The sequence below is a fragment of the Lampetra planeri genome, chromosome 42, assembly GCF_965212315.1.
Source record: "Lampetra planeri chromosome 42, kcLamPlan1.2.h2, whole genome shotgun sequence".
NCBI lineage: Eukaryota > Metazoa > Chordata > Hyperoartia > Petromyzontiformes > Petromyzontidae > Lampetra > Lampetra planeri.
Window position 1 is genome coordinate 4,403,066 of NC_136148.1, and position 19,014 is coordinate 4,422,079.

Genomic DNA, 19,014 nt, shown 5'->3' on the forward strand with positions numbered 1-19,014 from the left:
CACCAGATGATCATCACCGCACCGTCTCGCTCCTGCACACACACCAGCTGATCATCACCACTCCGTCTCGCTCCTGCACACACACCAGCTGATCATCACCACTCCGTCTCGCTCCTGCACACACACCAGCTGATCATCACCGCACCGTCTCGCTCCTGCACACACACCAGCTGATCATCACCACTCCGTCTCGCTCATGCACACACACCAGATGATCATCACCGCACCGTCTCGCTCCTGCACACACACCAGCTGATCATCACCACTCCGTCTCTCTCCTGCACACACACCAGCTGATCATCACCACTCCGTCTCTCTCCTGCACACACACCAGCTGATCATCACCGCACCGTCTCGCTCCTGCACACACACCAGCTGATCATCACCACTCCGTCTCGCTCCTGCACACACACCAGCTGATCATCACCGCACCGTCTCGCTCATGCACACACACCAGATGATCATCACCACACCGTCTCGCTCCTGCACACACACCAGATGATCACCACCGCACCATCTCGCTCCTGCACACACACCAGATGATCATCACCGCTCCGTCTCGCTCCTGCACACACACCAGATGATCACCACCGCTCCGTCTCGCTCCTGCACACACACCAGCTGATCATCACCACTCCGTCTCGCTCCTGCACACACACCAGCTGATCATCACCACTCCGTCTCGCTCCTGCACACACACCAGATGATCACCATCGCTCCGTCTCGCTCCTGCACACACACCAGATGATTACCATCGCTCCGTCTCGCTCCTGCACACACACCAGATGATCACCACCGCTCCGTCTCGCTCCTGCACACACACCAGATGATCACCATCGCTCCGTCTCGCTCCTGCACACACACCAGATGATCACCATCGCTCCGTCTCGCTCCTGCACACACACCAGATGATCACCACCGCTCCGTCTCGCTCCTGCACACACACCAGATGATCACCATCGCTCCGTCTCGCTCCTGCACGCACACCAGATGATCACCATCGCTCCGTCTCGCTCCTGCACACACCAGATGATCACCATCGCTCCGTCTCGCTCCTGCACACACACCAGATGATCACCATCGCTCCGTCTCGCTCCTGCACACACACCAGATGATCATCACCATCTCGCTCCTGCACACACACCAGATGATCCCCACCGCTCCATCTCCGCAGTGGACGTGTTTCTCGTAGGGCGCGTTTCCCCTCTCTTGGTTGCCCCTCCGTCACTAAGTCTCGACTACCGGCCGTAGTACCGTGCCCTGCCCAAGCCCACAACTTTGTTTCGCTGAGACTGTCAACATGACGGCCTCTCAAACTGGGTGGCGAGATGTTAACTACCTCGCTCGGTATGCAGGAGGTCGTGGGTTCGACCCCGACCCAGACGCCTGCTGCTGTATATTTGGGTTTGCGGTGTCTCTCTCTCTCCGGTTTTCCCCTCCACATTGAGGATTAACATCACGCGTTCAGAGTATTTGGCTGCTATAACTTTCCACACGATAAGCCACTTCGTTGAGCTATCATTTGTGACCAGATTGTTTCAGAAAAATAACTACATTGCTCAGTGGGGCTTTACCTGGTAAAATAAAACATTGTTTCATATTTTAGTTTATATAGAATTCCTGCGACTGGGTTCACAGCGCAGCGCAAACCGCAATGCCACCACTCCACCGCCGATGAATTCATTATTTAAAGTCATTTGGCAAAGGACAGGCTTATGATGAATTTAAATCGGCACAGTCAAGTGATTTGGCATGGAGTTGATCATTATACCACTTCATCCGCTAAGGCTCACGGCAATTTAACAAAATGTTAATCTCACGTAAAAAAAAAAACTACTACCAACAACAATTTATTTGGGTTAAGTGGTCGTACGCAAACAGATCACGCAAGTAACGTGTGTGTCGTCAACCCCTCCTCCACCAGACACAGCAGGCAATGTATGAGGTTGTCACGTGAGCAAAGGGGGCGTTGTACGGTACTACCGCCCCAGCTAAACTGAGTAACTAGAGCCGCGGGGTGGTAAACATCGCCAAAGGGGGAGACAGAATTGGGCCGAGCGTGGTGCTGGCCACCCACCCACCCCTTCGTGTGCCGTGCCTACCCTTCATGTAGGTACGTACTTTGAACTTATTTTGCACCGTACGTAGCCAACAGCGCTAATTATCCGAGATGCGGGGGATGGACAGGAAACTAAACGCAAAAAAGCAGTTGCTAAAGAAATGAGTGTTTTCAATCTAGACGATGATTTAAAAGTGCACAGCTCCATGTGGCTTCCTAATATCTGAAGAGCGTTCCAGACGGCCGCAGAAGCGCATCTGAAAGCGCCGCGCAATGAAATGATCCCCTCTTTGTTCGATGGCTAGCTAAACGGCACTTGCCCCAACAGTCCATGAAGACTATACGGGGGATCTTTGTCTTTTGACTGAGCGCCAACGTTGAGTGAGTGATTCTAGATTTTTTTTCGTTCTTTTGTCTATCATGTGTATTAGAGCTTCCCTCCCCCTCTCTGCCCATTGTGTTGGCGTGTGCGGCAGTTGGCCGCTTGCGCATAATCGCTCCATTGTGTTGGCGTGTGCAGTAATTAGCCGCTTGCGCACAATCGCTTGCACGCCGTCGCCCACCCTTTTGGCCTCGCCCCCCCTCCCTCCCGATACGTTCCATTCATTGGCTACCATAGTCTGATGAGCTCCCCCCTCCCTCTCCTCCCCCCCTCAACTCGCTTTTAAGGGATTACATCTTGAATCATTGCCTCACTTGATGCAGCTAATCTGGCTGTGACGGTCCCACCTGATGACGGAGACTTGTGTTGCCTCCGAAACGTCGTGATTTTTTATTTTATTTTATTTTATTTTCATTCATTTTGATGTTTTACCTACGTGACTTTACCGAAAAAACCGAAGAAGTTGAGTGAGTGACTAATTGGCAACGTTGCCTCAACGTCGGCCGAACGTTCTTAACCCAACGTTGCCCTGGAGATCCGTGCTCACTGGGAATTGGCCTGCGCCCATCCGAGATGCGCTGGAGCCCGGGCCTGTCTACGGCACAGAACGCTCAGCGAATGGTCGAATGCTCAATCCAATGCCGTAATTAAAATGTTCCCCCCCCCCCCAATATATTGCTATAAAATACATTTCTGTGTATATGATTGTGGTTATGGTTGTACTTGATGAATCCCTAATCTCTGCCATTGCATACAATGAAACAAGAAAAGGTAAATCAAAGAAAAACAGAGCAAATGTAATACAATACACTATTAGACATTATTGTTAAACATAAATAAAAGTCCATCCTGTGTGTTAGTGATTTTTCTTCATATTTTAGGCAGGAAATGGCAGGAAATTCGTTTTAAAATTTAGAAAAAAAAATTCTGGGGGGGGGGACCCCCGGACCCCCTGAAAGATTTGGTCCCCCCCAATGTTGACTCCATGGCTACGGCCTTGGTTCAATCCACTGCTGGATGGATGGGCGGGGGGGGGGGGTCGGTGGGTGGCGAGCGGTGTGAGGCCGTCATTTGAACGCGCCGGTGACATCGGAGGGCTTTCGTCTCGCTTACCCTCATGAACTCCACGCTGCTGCCCAGTGGATTCTCACGACGGAAGAGCAACAGGAAGTTCTCCTCCTCCGGAAGGATCATGTTCGCTACCTGCAATGGGAGCAACATCAGAAATCAGAGAGTTGAGTTTAGACTGCGGGAGAAATCCGATGAGCCGTAAAGCGCTTGATACTTCTTCTTGGTTCTTTCGGTAAAGTCACGTAGAATGTAAATAATAAAATAATAAAAATAAAACATCATTAAATAATTCTCACGACGTTTCGGCCACAACGCAAGCAGTCATTCTACGTGACTTTACCGAAAGAACCAAGAAGATGAATCCCTGCAGTCACGAAAGCTTTAAATCGCTTGATACTTTTTTTTTAAACAGATGTGCAGTAGGAGGCACGGCGTCAACACTTTACAACAATAAACAAATACGAAAACACGATAGGGAGTGCAGAGGATAAGAAAGGTCAACAAATATTTCTGTTTACAGTTTTGTTTACTTTTATATTTACGCGATCTTACCCCAAAAACAAAACCTCTTATGGATGGTGTTGGTCGGGAAAGCCGACGTGTCGAGGGGAAAGGTAAACACATCACTTTTAAAAACATGCAAATGAAACTAAACTATATTTTATATATTATACTCAGGTTTTTTCGGTAAAGTCACGTAGGTAAACAAATAATAAAATTACAATTAATAGAAATAATAATAAAAATAATAAAATAAAAAATTACGACGTTTCGGAGGCAACACAAGTCTCCGTCATCAGGTGGGACCGTCACAGCTAAAATTACTGCATCAAGTGAGGAAAATTCCAAAAGACCAGCCCTTAAATACAATAATTTTAGCTGTGATGGTCCCACCTGATGACGGAGACTTGTGTTGCCTCCGAAACGTCGTGATTTTTTATCTTATTTTTATTATTACTATTATTAATTTTAATTTAATTATTTGTTTACCTACGTGACTTTACCGAAAAAACCTAAGAGTATGAATCATTGCAGTCACGAAAGCTTCAAATCTAGAATTTATATATTCTTGGCTCTTTCGATAAAGTCACGTAGATAGCAAATTTAAATAAAATAATATTGTTAATTATATTTTTTATTTAAAAAAATATTCTATCTAAGTGACTTTACCGAAAGAACGAAGAATATGAATTCCTGCAGTCCCGAAAGTTTTAAGTCAATATTTTTTTTATCTTACAAGTTTAAGAAATCCCTCCGCTGAGCTCTTAACTCTCATGTGTCTAATGATAGCTCGAAGAAGTGTCTCATCGTGTGGACATTTACAGGAGCCAAACAATTGAATGAATCTCAAGGCGCGAACCGATGGCGATAGAATAACGGTTCACTGCTTGGGAGGTAAATCATTTTATTTCGATTTAAAGCTTTCGTGACTGCAGGGATTCATCTTCTTGGTTCTTTCGGGAAAGTCACGTAGAAGGGAGATAATAAAATTATAAAAATAAAAGATAATCAAATAAAAGCTTTCGTGACTGCAGGGATTCATCTTCTTGGTTCTTTCGGTAAAGTCACGTAGAAGGGAGATAATAAAATAATAAAAATAAAACATAATAAAATAATTAAATTTCGAATTAAAGCTTTCGTGACTGCAGGGATTCATCTTCTTGGTTCTTTCGGAAAAGTCACGTTGAAGGGAAATAATAAAATAATAAAAATGAAACATAATAAAATTTCGATTTAAAGTTTTCGTGACTGCAGGGATTCATCTTCTTGGTTCTTTCGGTAAAGTCACGTAGAAGGGAAGTAATAAAATAATAAAAATAAAACATAATAAAATAATTAAATTTCGAATTAAAGCTTTCGTGACTGCAGGGATTCATCTTCTTGGTTCTTTCGGTAAAGTCACGTAGAAGGGAAGTAATAAAATAATAAAAATAAAACATAATAAAATAAATAAATTTCGAATTAAAGCTTTCGTGACTGCAGGGATTCATCTTCTTGGTTCTTTCGGTAAAGTCACGTAGAAGGGAAGTAATAAAATAATAAAAATGAAACATTATATTATATTATTTTATTATGTTTAATTTTTTTTATTTTATTACTTCCCTTCTACGTGACTTTACCGAAAGAACCAAGAAGATGAATCATTTTACTTTTATGTTCGGTGAGAGGGATTAACTTGCAAAGATGAAATTCATATTATTATTCTGAACCCTTGTTGCCTACGTGACAACTTCATTTGTTGTTTCGGCTCTGTCGGGCGCTTGTGGATGTGCTAGTAACGAATTGGCACGTCCTGTTTACGTGACACACAACTTTAATAATTGGCCGTGTCGGGTGGTGGCGGGTTTGACGACACATTATTATATACGCGATCTAACCCCCCCAAAAAAAACTACATTATGGAAAAGTGGCATTCACGATGACTATTATACCGTGAAATTTAGATTTAAAGCTTTCGTGACTGCAGGGATTCATCTTCTTGGTTCTTTCGGTAAAGTCACGTAGAAGGGAAATAATAAAATAATAAAAATAAAACATTATAAAATAATTCTCACAACGTTTCGGCCACAACGCAAGCAGCCGTCCTCAGGTGAAGAACAGCGTCATTCAGACCCTGTCTTGTCGACAGACCTGTTCTTCACCTGAGGACGGCTGCTTGCATTGTGGCCGAAACGTCGTGAGAATTATTTTATTATGTTTTATTTTTATTATTTTATTATTTCCCTTCTACGTGACTTTACCGAAATAACCAAGAAGATATCATACCGTGCTTACACGACTCGTATAAACCCAGGAAAACCAATCGCGCCTCATAATATCGCTTGTAAATTATACGAATCTCTTAACGGCGGTCGCGTTAAAGTCAACAAATCGTCGTGGCCAGAGGCCCTCCTCCTCCTGCTGTGCCTAATTAGCCACCGCTCAAAACTCCCCACGCGTAGCCAACGAGGGGAGAGAGACACGAGAACGACGACGATTAATATTAATAATTAATAATAATATAATAATAGTTTACAATTCTCATCAATCACACTTCACTTGCTGGGAGCGGGGCTCAACCGGCGCGTGGCGACCTCTGCTAAACCCGAATCTCCATAATTGTACAACATCCACCCCTCCCTCACTCACTCCCCACCGGTGTATAAACCACCACCACCATCACCCCCAACTCATACACAGTTGCATACATTTAGTTGCTGCCTCGCACCGTCAACAACCACAAGAAGAGACAACAACAACGACAACAACAACAACAACCCCCCACCACGATCTCCGGTACAATAATAAAAGCGTTGTCACAGGTACCGTGATCCTCCAGATTACAGTCACATGCCGATGTACGTCTTCCTCCCACTCCTACGTCGTTTTGCAATCACGCCGTCACTTTATCATCAAATCGATTTGATTTAACGTCGTTTTGCAATCACGTCGTCACTTGAACGTCAACCAACGCCACCGCCCTATTTTGCCCGTAGCCTCTCAGCCGACCCCGTAACAAATAAAAAAATTAACCCGTAAAAACAAAGTTTTCACTATAAATCCTTTATATGCGTGGCATCGGGGCGGCTAGAGTCCTCTCGTCCTCATGGCTTGAGATGGCTGCCACCTATGGGTCAGATGATTGTGTGCCAGCATTAACCAATTGGTAAGTAAATATTTAACTTTTTTTCCCTAAACAGTGTAAAATTTTGGGAAAAATTTTCACGAAAATTCATTGTCACGCACAACGAGTGTGTGTGCAAAATGTCAGCTCGATTGGATCACGGGAAGTGGGTTTAAAAACGACCGAAAGTTTTGCACGGTCCTAAGCAAGCAAGCGAACTTAATATAAAGGATTTAACAGCATAAACTTTGATTTTAACGTCGTTTCGATATTCGCGGTCGCACATTTCTGTGAAAGCGTCGACCTGCACCACCCCCGCTCGGCCGAGCGTAAACCGGAGTCAATGCTGATAATTGTTTTTTTTCTACCCTTCTATCTGGCAACAAAACTGACACTTTTTTTACAAGGAGTCATGTTTGCATAGACCACAATACCTGCAGCCATAATGCAAACAAAAAACATAACTCTGATAATGTATGCACTGTCCTTGAAGTTGATTGGTCCACACCCGAGGCAGCTTTCCTTAGAGCCTAGTCTCACATGGGTTGGACCAGATGACGCCAAAGCACTTGCCTCAAAAGTCTGTTATGGGGTCGTCCATAAATGACGTCACGCGATTTTGGACGATTTTTGACCCCCCCCCGCCCCCCTTCGTCACACGGCGTCACAAAAAGTCAGACCCCCCTCAAATATGACGTCACAAAGCTCTGCCCCCCCCCCCAACAATAAAACATGCTTCAAACCGCTTTAAGCTATTGTCATTGTAGTACGTATTTAATGTGGCGCTGCACTCTGATGTTGTAGGAGAAAACATTTATTAAAAGGTCTATTTAATTAAGTAAAACGTGTTGTCTACATTTATTTAAAGTTGCGCATTTTGATGTGACGTCACATTTCTCAACCCCCCCCCCCCTCTCGTCACACATCGTCACAAATTTCTGACCCCCCCCCCCCCCAGGTGCGTGACGTCATTTATGGACGGCATCTAAGGCTATACGGGGGAGGGGGGGGGGCAACTTTATCTTTTGTGAAGACCAGATTTGTAATAATGAACGGCATCATTGTTGTACAAAGAACATCTTGCAACCGGCTGGAGTACAATGGCAGCCATGACCTCAGGACCACGCGAACACCTCCAATCACCACCTCGCTATCATTATTATCATTAACGTTGTCCCCCTTGAGTGGAGAGAGATGAACCCTCTTCACTTTAGAGACAATTACAATTCATCAAAGTGAAAATTCGCTTTTTATTTCACGCGAACTTTGACCCCCCCAGCGATGTAAAACATTTTTTTTCAATCTGCGTCGTTTTTTTTTTCGAGCTCGTGCTGCTGCCACATTTCTCCGCCGCGTGCCGCGGTGTGACGACGCGTGTGACGTCGCTTGTGACGACGCGTGTGACGTCGCTTGTGACGTCGCTTGTGACGTCACGTCTGACGTAGCGTTCGCTCTCGAAGAGAGAGAGGGGGGGGGGTGGACGACTCGGGGGCGTCGCAAGGAGAAGCCGCGGACGGGCGGGGAAGGCAGTTTCCCGAGCTCTGCGATCCTCTATTAATGTGCCAACTCGTTACCCACGTGTGCCAACTCGTTACCCACGTGTGCCAACTCGTTACCCACGCGTGCCAGTTGGCACACGGAGGCTCGCCCGCAGCTTTGCCGTGCCGCCTTCTCCCGGCGAGCCGGGGAACGTGGCACCTCCGTCGACTCGCACGTTGTGAACGGAGATTCGCGATATTCGTGCGCAGTGATCCACTAACCCCTCGCTGCTACTGCTGCTGCTGCCGCCTCCGCAGTGCTGGATAAGCAGGCAGGCCACGCGCGTGGCGTGGCGTGGCCAGCGGAAGACGAGGGGCGAGTTTTGCCGGGGCGGGCGATCACAGACGGAAGAAGCCACGAGTAACAGCTGATCATACAGGGCGCTTCAAAAAAAATGTTAACACTCACATGGGACCATCGGAACCTCATTTGCCAGTAAAAAATATGATAATTGGTTTTTTACCCTTCTATCTGGCAACAAAACTGACACTTTTTTTACAAGGAGTCATGTTTGCATCGACCACAATACCTGCAGTCATAATGCAAACAAAAAACATAACTCTGGTAATGTATGCACTGTCCTTGAAGTTGATTGGTCCACACCCGAGACAGCTTTCCTTAGAGCCTAGTCTCACATGGGTTGGACCAGATGACGCCAAAAGGCGCACAACTCAAAGACAATGCACCATCAGAGTATGAGAGCATTATGACTGCAGGTATTGTGGTCTATGCAAACATGACTCCTTGTAAAAAAAGGTGTCAGTTTTGTTGCCAGATAAAAGGATAAAAAAACAACTATCATATTTTGCTACTGGCAAATGAGGTTCCAATGGATAAAATAAAATTTCACTAATTGAAATTAAAATAAATCACGACGTTTCGAACGCAACACAATCGATCATCATCAGGTGGAAATGGGGCACAACACACAGCGAGGGAACATACAGGGGGACACCAAGCACACAGCCCACACAGACAACGGTAAATTACACGGAGGCAAACAACAACAACAAGAAGATGGGAGATGAGAACTCAACAAACCTTAGAAACATCACGTGATGCCAGATAGAAGGGTAAAAAACAATTATCACTCACATGGGACTCTCGTTTTTAATGGAAAAAATAACGGATAATGCACTGTAACATGATAACAAATGAATATTGATGGCTTCAAAAAGTCAACAGTCTCCACTTTGTTCGCCATCGTTGTCACCACGTGTCTGGAATCGTCTCGAGGTCGTCTACAGAGTCCGGAGGCCCATTTCTCGTGGTATTATTGCAAATCTTCAGAAGTGTTAACAATTTTTTTTGAAGCACCCCTGTAGAATTCAGTTCCTGCAGAAGCTCCCAGCGCGCGGGGGTTGAAACGTCGGACATCGACACACATCGCAGAGTTTGCGATCGTCTAGTAGTCCGCTACGTGATCGTTTCGCTCCGGAGGACGGCAGAAAAAAACATACGCGGGGGATGCGATTTGCATTCCGATTTAAATAACCAAATTATTACCAACAGCTGTGAGCAAGCTTTTTAAGAGGCCACGTGATTGATGTTCCAAATGTAGCCTCTCAATGCTTGGCTGCATGCGTTCTAATTACAGTGAGGCTCGCACAGACCCGTTCATTCCTCACCAAAGACAAAGATCCCCCATATAACCTTTGGGGCGCTACGGCGGAGAGATGTTAACTCCCTCGCCTGGTATGCAGGAGGTCGTAGGTTCGATCCCGATCCCGACCCTGACGCCTGCTGTATTTTTGGAGTTTGCGTGTCTCTCTCATCATCACGGTGGCTAGGAGATGTAAACTACCTCGCCTGGTATGCAGAAGGTCGTGGGTTCGATCCCGACCCTGATGCCTGTTGCTGTATATTTGGAGTTTGCGTGTCTCTCTCCCCGTGGTAGCGTGGATTTTTCTCTGAGTCCTCTGGTTTTTTAGAAACACACGTTTAGAGTATTTGGCTGCTATACATTTCCATATGATGATAAGCCCACTTTGTTGAGCCATCATTTGTGGCCAGATCGCTTCAGAAGAAGAGCTACGTAGCTCAGTGGGCCTTAGCTGGTCAAATAAAACAAATAGTTTAGTAACAGACTGTTAGGGCAAGTGACATTAACGATCAACTATTAAGGCCAATGGCACACAAGGGGGCGGGTGGCCAACACCACGCCTAGCCGCCTTTGTCTCCCCAATGCTGATGTTTACACACCGCACTGGGTAGTCATTTGAGGCCGAGTCGACCTAGGGGAGGCTCAGGGCCAGTTCAGATCATCGTCACTTGTGTTGATCGTCAGCGGGAATCGAACTCGGATCACCGGATTCGTAGCGCAGCGTGCTAAACCGCTGCGCCACCGCTCCCCACATTCAACACACACACGAGCACACACACACACGAGCACACACACACACGCGCGCCCTCCTACCTAAGACACCGTGCGTGGGAGGGATATCACAAAAAGTAATACCTCCTACATTATTAAATCAATAACATTTTATTTATTTGGCAGAACCCGTGGTGGTGGCGCTACAGGCAGCGCCCGGCGCATCTCGCGGCGAACCCGGCGACCCGCGCTCAAATCTATTCCCGGCCTCAACTGACATCGGACGCGACCAGCGTTGTGAAGTATGGTCAAACAACACCCTTGGCGACCCGCACTGGACCGGCGCTGCTTGGTCAAGCAAGCAACCTCGTCCAGCAGCAGATCTAAAGACGGGCCGTGAACTCTTCCCCCGCCGCCCGTGCAAACGGCAAAGCGCGTGGATCTCGCCAACACTCGCACACGCCTGCGTCTCCTCGGCGCCCGGCTGCGTTTCTGAAAGTAAGCGGCCGTGCGAGGGGAGAGCAGCGGTTCTAAGTGGGCCACGCGACGCCGACAATCCCAACTCGCGAAAAAAAATGTCTGGGCCCACGGCCGCCCTTGGTGGCGAGAAGCGTGGACGCCGTTGGGAAGGTCGTTTCAAATGGTCCCACCGCGGTGGTCGTCATCGTCGGATGAAAGAGCCTCTCCCAGGTCGCGGTCCGATCTCTCTCCGTCTCGCAATCCCGCGGCGCGAGAATTCACCCAGACGCCTGCACGCGATGATATAGGGGAGGTGTTTTTCGGGGTTAAATCGCGTAAATATAAATGCGTCGTTAGACCCGCCGATGTTGTGGATTTTGCTCTCCAACGCGCCAGTGTGCTGTACTCGTAACGAATTGGCACTTTCTGTCCACGCGACAGACCTTACTAAGTGTCGGGTGGTGGCGGGTTTAACGACACATTTATATTTACGCGATCTAACCTAAAAAAAACCAACCTATATTATGGATGATATTGGTCGCGAAAGCCTACTGTGTATTAAACTGACCTACACACGAGCTGATTAATTCATTCCATCTCCCTGCTTTGCGACGTCCTCTTGACATGACCACGAATTAATATCTAAAGTGTCTGCATCATTTAATAGCAATGTTACGAATTAAAATACAAATTAATAACTCCCATTTCAGATCGCGCCGTTCGGTCAAAAGATCGCCTCGCCCCTGTACACGTGAATATTTCAGCACTGTCAATGAACAAAAATGTGAAATTTATTAAATGCTACACCAGACGAAAAAAAATAAATAGATAAATTATATTATATAAAAAAAACCCCAGTAGATTATTTTAGGGCATTCCTTATGCTCACTCGTGTCAGGGATTAATGCCAGACAAGTCTGTGCATGTCAGCGATGTTATATGATGTCCTCACCCTGCACACCACATCCAGTATACATCTCGTGATGACTGTGGCTTCTACTTAGTCACGTGCCACCTACTGCAGTCTACCAGCGACTTGACAAATATTCAGGAATAAATTAATCCCCAAACGCTGTAAGTAATTATAGGTGGTACTATAACAGTAATCATCTGTCTGTTGTCTGGCTGTGTTTCTGTGCGTGCATGTGCAGATGCATGCGTGTGTGTATATGCATTATGTATGAGTGTAGTGGTTAGCGCGCTGCACTACTAAACCGGCGGCCCGAGTTCGATTCCCACTCATGGACAACATCGGTGACGATTTTCTCAACCGATCCTGTGTCTCCCCTAGGTCGACTCAGTCTTAAATGAGTACCTGCTGCGTTGTGTAAACATCATCACTTGGGTGGTGTTGTCCACCCATCCCCTTCGTGTGCCGTACCGCCCTTCATAGGCGTTCGCCGACAGCACTTGCCCTAATAGTCTGTTAAAGGCTATACGGTGAACCTTTGTCTTTGCCGTGCATCTGTGCACGCGCGCGTGTGTGTGCGTGTGTGCATGCGCGTTTGTGTGTGACAGTCGTGGGGAGCAGAGGTGGTGAATCTGCCAGTCATTTCTGTCAATTACCTGGGCCTGCCCCACGACCTCGCGCCAGGGAGCCCTCTTCCGACGGGGAGGTCACGGCCCAGTGGTGCCGCGCTCGCCACTCGTTGCCGAGGTTGACGATGCCGAATCCGTCGACCCTCCCCCTCCTCCCCCCGCCGCCGCCGGTTATTACCGCGGCGCTATGCAATCGCACGAAAACGTTTCTACTACGCGCCGTCTTGGTTCCCGGCGGACGCTAAAGAACGCCGCGACGTCTTTCGGTCGAGAGCGCCGGGACCACCGTGTGCCAATAAATAATTAGATGCATAAATACACCGCAAATGTACTCAACTGGGATCACACACGGGCATCATCGCCCCCGACTGGCAGACCGATGCATAGGGACAGCTGCCACGGGGGTGCCCTTAGGCTAGGTCACAGAGCACCGATCATCCTCCCCGACTGGCAGACCGAAGCCCCAGGTGGTCACTTTTGCAAATAAGGCCCCGTCCTGGTTTCTTGAGTTCTCACCTGGTTAAACAAAACCGTGAAGAAACAAGAAACTGCACCTGGGCCTGGCACACGCACTGTGGTGACGCCACCGCCACTTAGACGCGAATGGTCCCATGTTGTGTTGTCTGTGCGGGATTTGACTTTAGTGTGCTCACCTGCCTGTGTTTGTTGGGGAGCAGTGGCGCAGTGGTTAGCACACTGTGCCACAAGTCCAGCCAACCAGGTTTGATTCCTGGCCACGGCTAACAGCAGTGGCGAGCGATGCCTGAACCAGAACTGGGCCTCCCCCTCTTACCAATTCGTATCGAGCGTGCGTACAATTTGGTTCATTCAAAAACACTGCAATGAAAAAAAATCAGTTTTGATTTGAATCTCCACAGCGCGTGGTGACGTACGCTCACACAGCACCCCCATGACCGATGTGGTTCGAGAAGGGTTCGTGGAGCACCACACAGATGGGTTGTGAAACTCCCTTCCCGTGGACGTCGTGAAGGAGCCGTACCCTGGCTCGCAAGGAGACGGCGGATCGGGCGAGCGGACCAATTCGCCAACTGTTTCCATCCGTACGTGGGGGATAGAGCGTTGCCCCCTCTCGCAAGGCTGATGGGTTTTCTCCGGGTGCCCCGGTTTCCTCCCCACTTGTATTATCAGCAAGACTCCTAATTAATCGGCGAGCGGACCAATTCGCCAACTGTTTCCATCCGTACGTGGGGGATAGAGCGTTGCCCCCTCTCGCAAGGCCGATGGGTTTTCTCCGGGTGCCCCGGTTTCCTCCCCACTTGTATTAGCGGCAAGACTCCTCATTATTCGGCTGAAAATATCATACGAATAGAAACCCAACGAAGCGGCAGCAAGACCCTGATGAAAGAAAGTTCCAGGGCTCAGTGTGGCTCCCCTGGATAAAGAAGTGAATTATTATGAGAATGTATTGCCATTCACCAGTGGATTCATAATAATACTTTCATTTGATGAAGCGTAATTCATGCCAACAGCATCCCACAACGCTGTACATTAATTGTATATTCACCAAATCCCATATTACAGCCACTGCCGAGCGAATTAAACCCCTACTGCTACTACCACTGAAATCAAAAGTGAATAAACGACTTAAGAAATGGCACCACAATAAAGTGAACAAACAACGACAGAAAGTTTCCACAACAAAGGAATCGTTCCATTAGGATTGACAAAGGGCTGTCAAAATAAAACGTCCGATTTAAAAATACGCAAAACGCGTTTTGTGTATAGTACGGGAACTGAACTCATTTCCAGACGACTGCATTGGATAACCTCCGATTAGCAAGGTTGGCTACGTACGGTGCGAAAGAAGTTCAACATACATACGAGTCATTGCTCTGCCGTGGCCTTTATGAACCCCTATTCCTAGAGAGAGTGCATCTGTTTTGTTAAACTAAGCACCGTAGCTTTGATCCAGAATCATCGCGAGTCTGGTTCAGTGTCTCACACTCTCACACGTGGCCATTCTGAACCTCATTGAGAGAGAGAGAGAGAAAGAGAGACACCCACACCCGGGGCTCGAACCCAGAAACTCGGTGGTGCTGGCTCCGTGTCTCTGACACGGCCATTATGTTTCAGATGTGGCCATTGTAAACCTCATTAAAAAAGTGAGAGAGACACCCAGACCCTGGTTAGCAGTTTCCTGTCCGACAACAATCTATTACATCTCAAACAATCTAGATTCCGAAAAAAAACAGCACCGCATCTGCTGCATTATACTCTCTGAAGAAGCTTGACTCAATTTATCACTCGGCCTTAAGATTTGCATTGAACTGCCCATATATGATCTTCTTAGGTTTTTTCGGTAAAGTCACGTAGAAAGTAAAATAAAATAAAAAAACAAAAATCACGACGTATTTTACTTTCTACGTGACTTTACCGAAAAAACCTAAGAAGATGATTCCTTGCAGTCACGAAAGCTTCAAATCTAGAATTAATGCCCATATATGACTCACCACTGTGATCTATACATTGGGTCAAACTTAACATCTCTTAATGTTCGACGGTTTGTGCACCAGATCTTATTTATTCACAATGTACTTACTAAAAAATCCGCAGACTACCTGCTGCATCTCCTCTCTGTTTCGAAGAACAAATGTGACCCAAGGTCTTCACTCATTTACCAGCTTTACATTCCTTATTGCCGTACAAATACTGGAGGAAGGGCCTTTGCTATTGAGGCCCCCCAAGGTCTGGAATGCAATTGCCAATAAACTGCAACTTGAATCACTACCTATGAGATCTTCACTCAAAACTGCTCTAGAGGAGTTGTACACCCCTAGCTGCTACTGCTATTCAGTGGCCTGAAATCAAATGTTTTTGTTCCGGATGACCGCTGCAACATATGATTTTTTGTTTTGATTTAGTGTGCTGATCTTTAAAGGTGCGTTGAAAAATGTTGATACTCCTACTGATGCTCCTGCTGCTGTTGTGGAGTGACTCATGCAGCCAGCTATGGCTACAGGGTTTGGTAGTACATGTTGTTATGTCGTTTATTGTGAAATTTCGGTCACAGTTCCTATGACCACTGTTACATTTCTCATGGCTTTATTTTGGTGATTTCGAAAGGTTTTTTGGTTTGGCCATGTTTGTTTGTTGTAGTACGGAGTTAGAATGATGGCTTTAATCTAAGTTGTCTTGTGGTTGTTGTTGTTGTTGCTGTTGTTTGACTTGCATCCCACTGGGATTTTTGCACAGCGTTGGTGTACGGTGCTTTTTTCTGGAAGACTTTGCTGTTTTTCCTGGATTTTTCTGTTTGCGCAAAGTCACTTTAAAATGTTTTCTTGTTCATGTTTTAGTTTTTTGTTTGTTGCGGTTGCACCCGATTCAAGAGCCGAATGGCTCACAGGGCTATACTGTACCAAATAAATGAAACTGAAAACTGAAACTGGGTTGGGACCCAGGGTCTCAATACTTCTGTCTAAGCGTCTCTGACACGGCCATTATGCGCCTCATTAAGAGAGTCAAAGACACACTCAGACCCTAGGTTCGAGCCCAAGGTCTCAATGGTTCTGACTCAGCGTCTCTGACACGGCCATTCCGAGCCTCATTACGCAAGACACAGAGACACAAACTGACTTGGGGCTTGAACCCAAGTCAGTATCTCTGTGACACGGCAAACACACAGAGACTCGCCTAGACAAACTACGGGGGGGAGGGGGTGGTGGTGGTGGTGGTTGTTGAGGAGTACGACCGCTCTCGTTGAACAACATTTGTTTTAAACAAAGAATGGAAATTCCGAAAGCACGAGCTCACCTCTTGCAGCTGCAGCTTGCCATCGGACGTGACGTCGTAGATCTCCATGAACCTGCTCTTGACATCGTACAGCTCCTTGTCGCCAAGGTCGCTCTGCGGAGGGGACGCGCCAAGCGGTTCACGCGAATCGCAGCGTTCATTTTGCACAACGACTCTGACCGCCTGCCGTGTATTTGGAGTTATTGTCTTTGAGTTGTGCGGCTTTTTGCGTCATCTGGTCCAACACCATGTGAGACTAGGCTCTAAGAAAAGCTGTCTCGGTGTGGACCAATCAATTTCAAGGACAGTGCATACATTATCAGAGTTGTGTTTTTTGTTTGCATTCCGACCGCAGGTATTGTGGTCAATGCAAACATGACTCCTTGTAAAAAAAGGTGTCAGTTTTGTTGCCAGATAAAAGGGTAAAAAAACAATTATCATATTTAGCTACTGGCAAAGGAGGTTCCAATGGAGTTTAGTTTGAGTTTAAACGTGGAACTCGGTTGCAAAGCACAACAAGACGTTGTGGAATCATCATCATCATCTCCATCATCATCAAAGTACTAATTTATTTAAAAGGTGTTCGAATAAGAGTCACCAAGCGGTGGTTTCTCAACAGCTAAAATTCATTTTTCACAAATAAGCGGCGCTACTCAGACGTCGTGGAGAAAAATGCATCCCATTAGCGGCATTCATCAACGTTTAGCGGAGCACTGCACTTAAACTAAACAACTTTTTTTATTTTACCATGTAACGCCCTAATGAGGTCTGTAGCTCTTTTTTCAGAAGCGACTTTGCCACAAATGATGGCTCAACGAAGTGGGCCCATCATCATCATAATCACGTGGGAATTTATAGCAGCAGCGAATTACTCTAAACGCGTGGTGATGCTGATTCTAAACGTGGAGGGGAAAAACCGGAGGACCCAGTGTAAAAATCTACGCGACCACGGAGAGAGAGACGCGCAAACTCCAAATATACAGCAGCAGGCGTCAGGGTTGGGATCATCATCATCATAAAAGTATTTACTTGAAAGGTGTTCGAACAAGAGTCACTGTGCAGTGGTTTTCCCAACAGCTTACCTGTCAACCCATACGGTTCACCGCGTATTTTTCTACGGGGAAATTGAGTCTGCAGGTCCACACGGCTTACAGCCGTTTCAATACGGGCAAAACAAATTGTTTTGTCCATTTCCATGTGTTTCTCCCTTGTGATGGGACTTTGTAGGATGAACGTTGAGATTTATACGAAGCACGGGGCGACCAAGGTCTGAATGTGGTCTGCATTAAGGCAGGCAGCTGATAAGGGCTTAAGAGGTATGCAACAGCTACATTTCACAGATAAGAGGAGTGGAGACAAATACATCCCATTAGCCGCGTTTCGTCACCGCTTAGCGAAGCGCCACACTGGAACTGGCCACGATTGTCAGCTCAACGAAGCGGCTCACCGTGCGGAGATTTAAAGCAGCTAAATTCTCGTTTGGCGCCGGTTAGATTCAATCTCCCGGCGCGGCAGCAAACACAATGGTGGTGGTGGGGGGGGGAGTGCTAAGTTTATTAAATCTCCCTCCCCTTGCCCTCTGTCCACCCAGCAGCGAAATCGGCCACAGCCGCAGTCAGCCGATGACCGGGAGCCAGTGTGGCTGGCTCCCACCACCCTTCCAAGACACGTGACCGGCGTGGAAAGCGAAGGCCGACATCAAAGGGACCCCTCACAGCCGAGCTCCCACGAGCGGAATGGCAGCGCACCTTCCGTCGGCAGTGACGCGAGCGAGGCTGTTGCAGGGCTGCTCCTTCACCTCGCACCTTACCCGCCGCCACCTCCATTGCCCTAGCCCAACCCGCTCGTACAGTTATTCCAATTTGGCCCTCGGCGTCGCCGTTGTCACGGGGTGACCGATGCGTCCGTTTGGGCTCTCCCACCGAGCGGGGAGGCATCTCCTCCTCGTTAGAGGGCGGCCTCCCTCGGCGGTGGCCGTGGGAGGAGGAGGAGGGGGGGGGGCAGGGGGGGGTCGATGTCTTTGAACTCCTCCATTTAATTGCCCTCTCCACCACGCCTCAAGGTTTCGACAGCTTCCCACGCGCACCCCCCTCGCCCTACAGAGACGTCATCCTCACGGCGAGCCGACCGGGTTTACTTTTTGTATGTTATAAGCACGTGTCTAACAAAGCTGTTCTCCTGTAACGCGATGATAAATGTATTGTAGGGGAAAGGTTTTTTTTATTTATATATTACGCGGATGCGAATTGGGTATAACGCGATCAAGCGAACGGAACCACGTCGCAGTGCGAGTTTGG

The 19,014-nt window shown here is 47.3% G+C and overlaps 1 protein-coding gene across 1 annotated transcript in view; it reads right to left on the reverse strand.

Annotated features, from left to right (window-relative positions):
- LOC144732225 (secretagogin-like) overlaps nt 1-19,014 on the reverse strand; it is a 59,712-nt gene that overhangs the window by 25,932 nt on the left and 14,766 nt on the right. Inside the window, exons 4-5 of the mRNA XM_078613625.1 lie at nt 16,739-16,831; nt 3,555-3,644 (exon numbers count right to left, since the gene is read on the reverse strand). Of these exons, the coding sequence (XP_078469751.1) occupies nt 3,555-3,644; nt 16,739-16,831 (183 nt within the window). The remainder of the gene's footprint in view (nt 1-3,554; nt 3,645-16,738; nt 16,832-19,014) is intronic.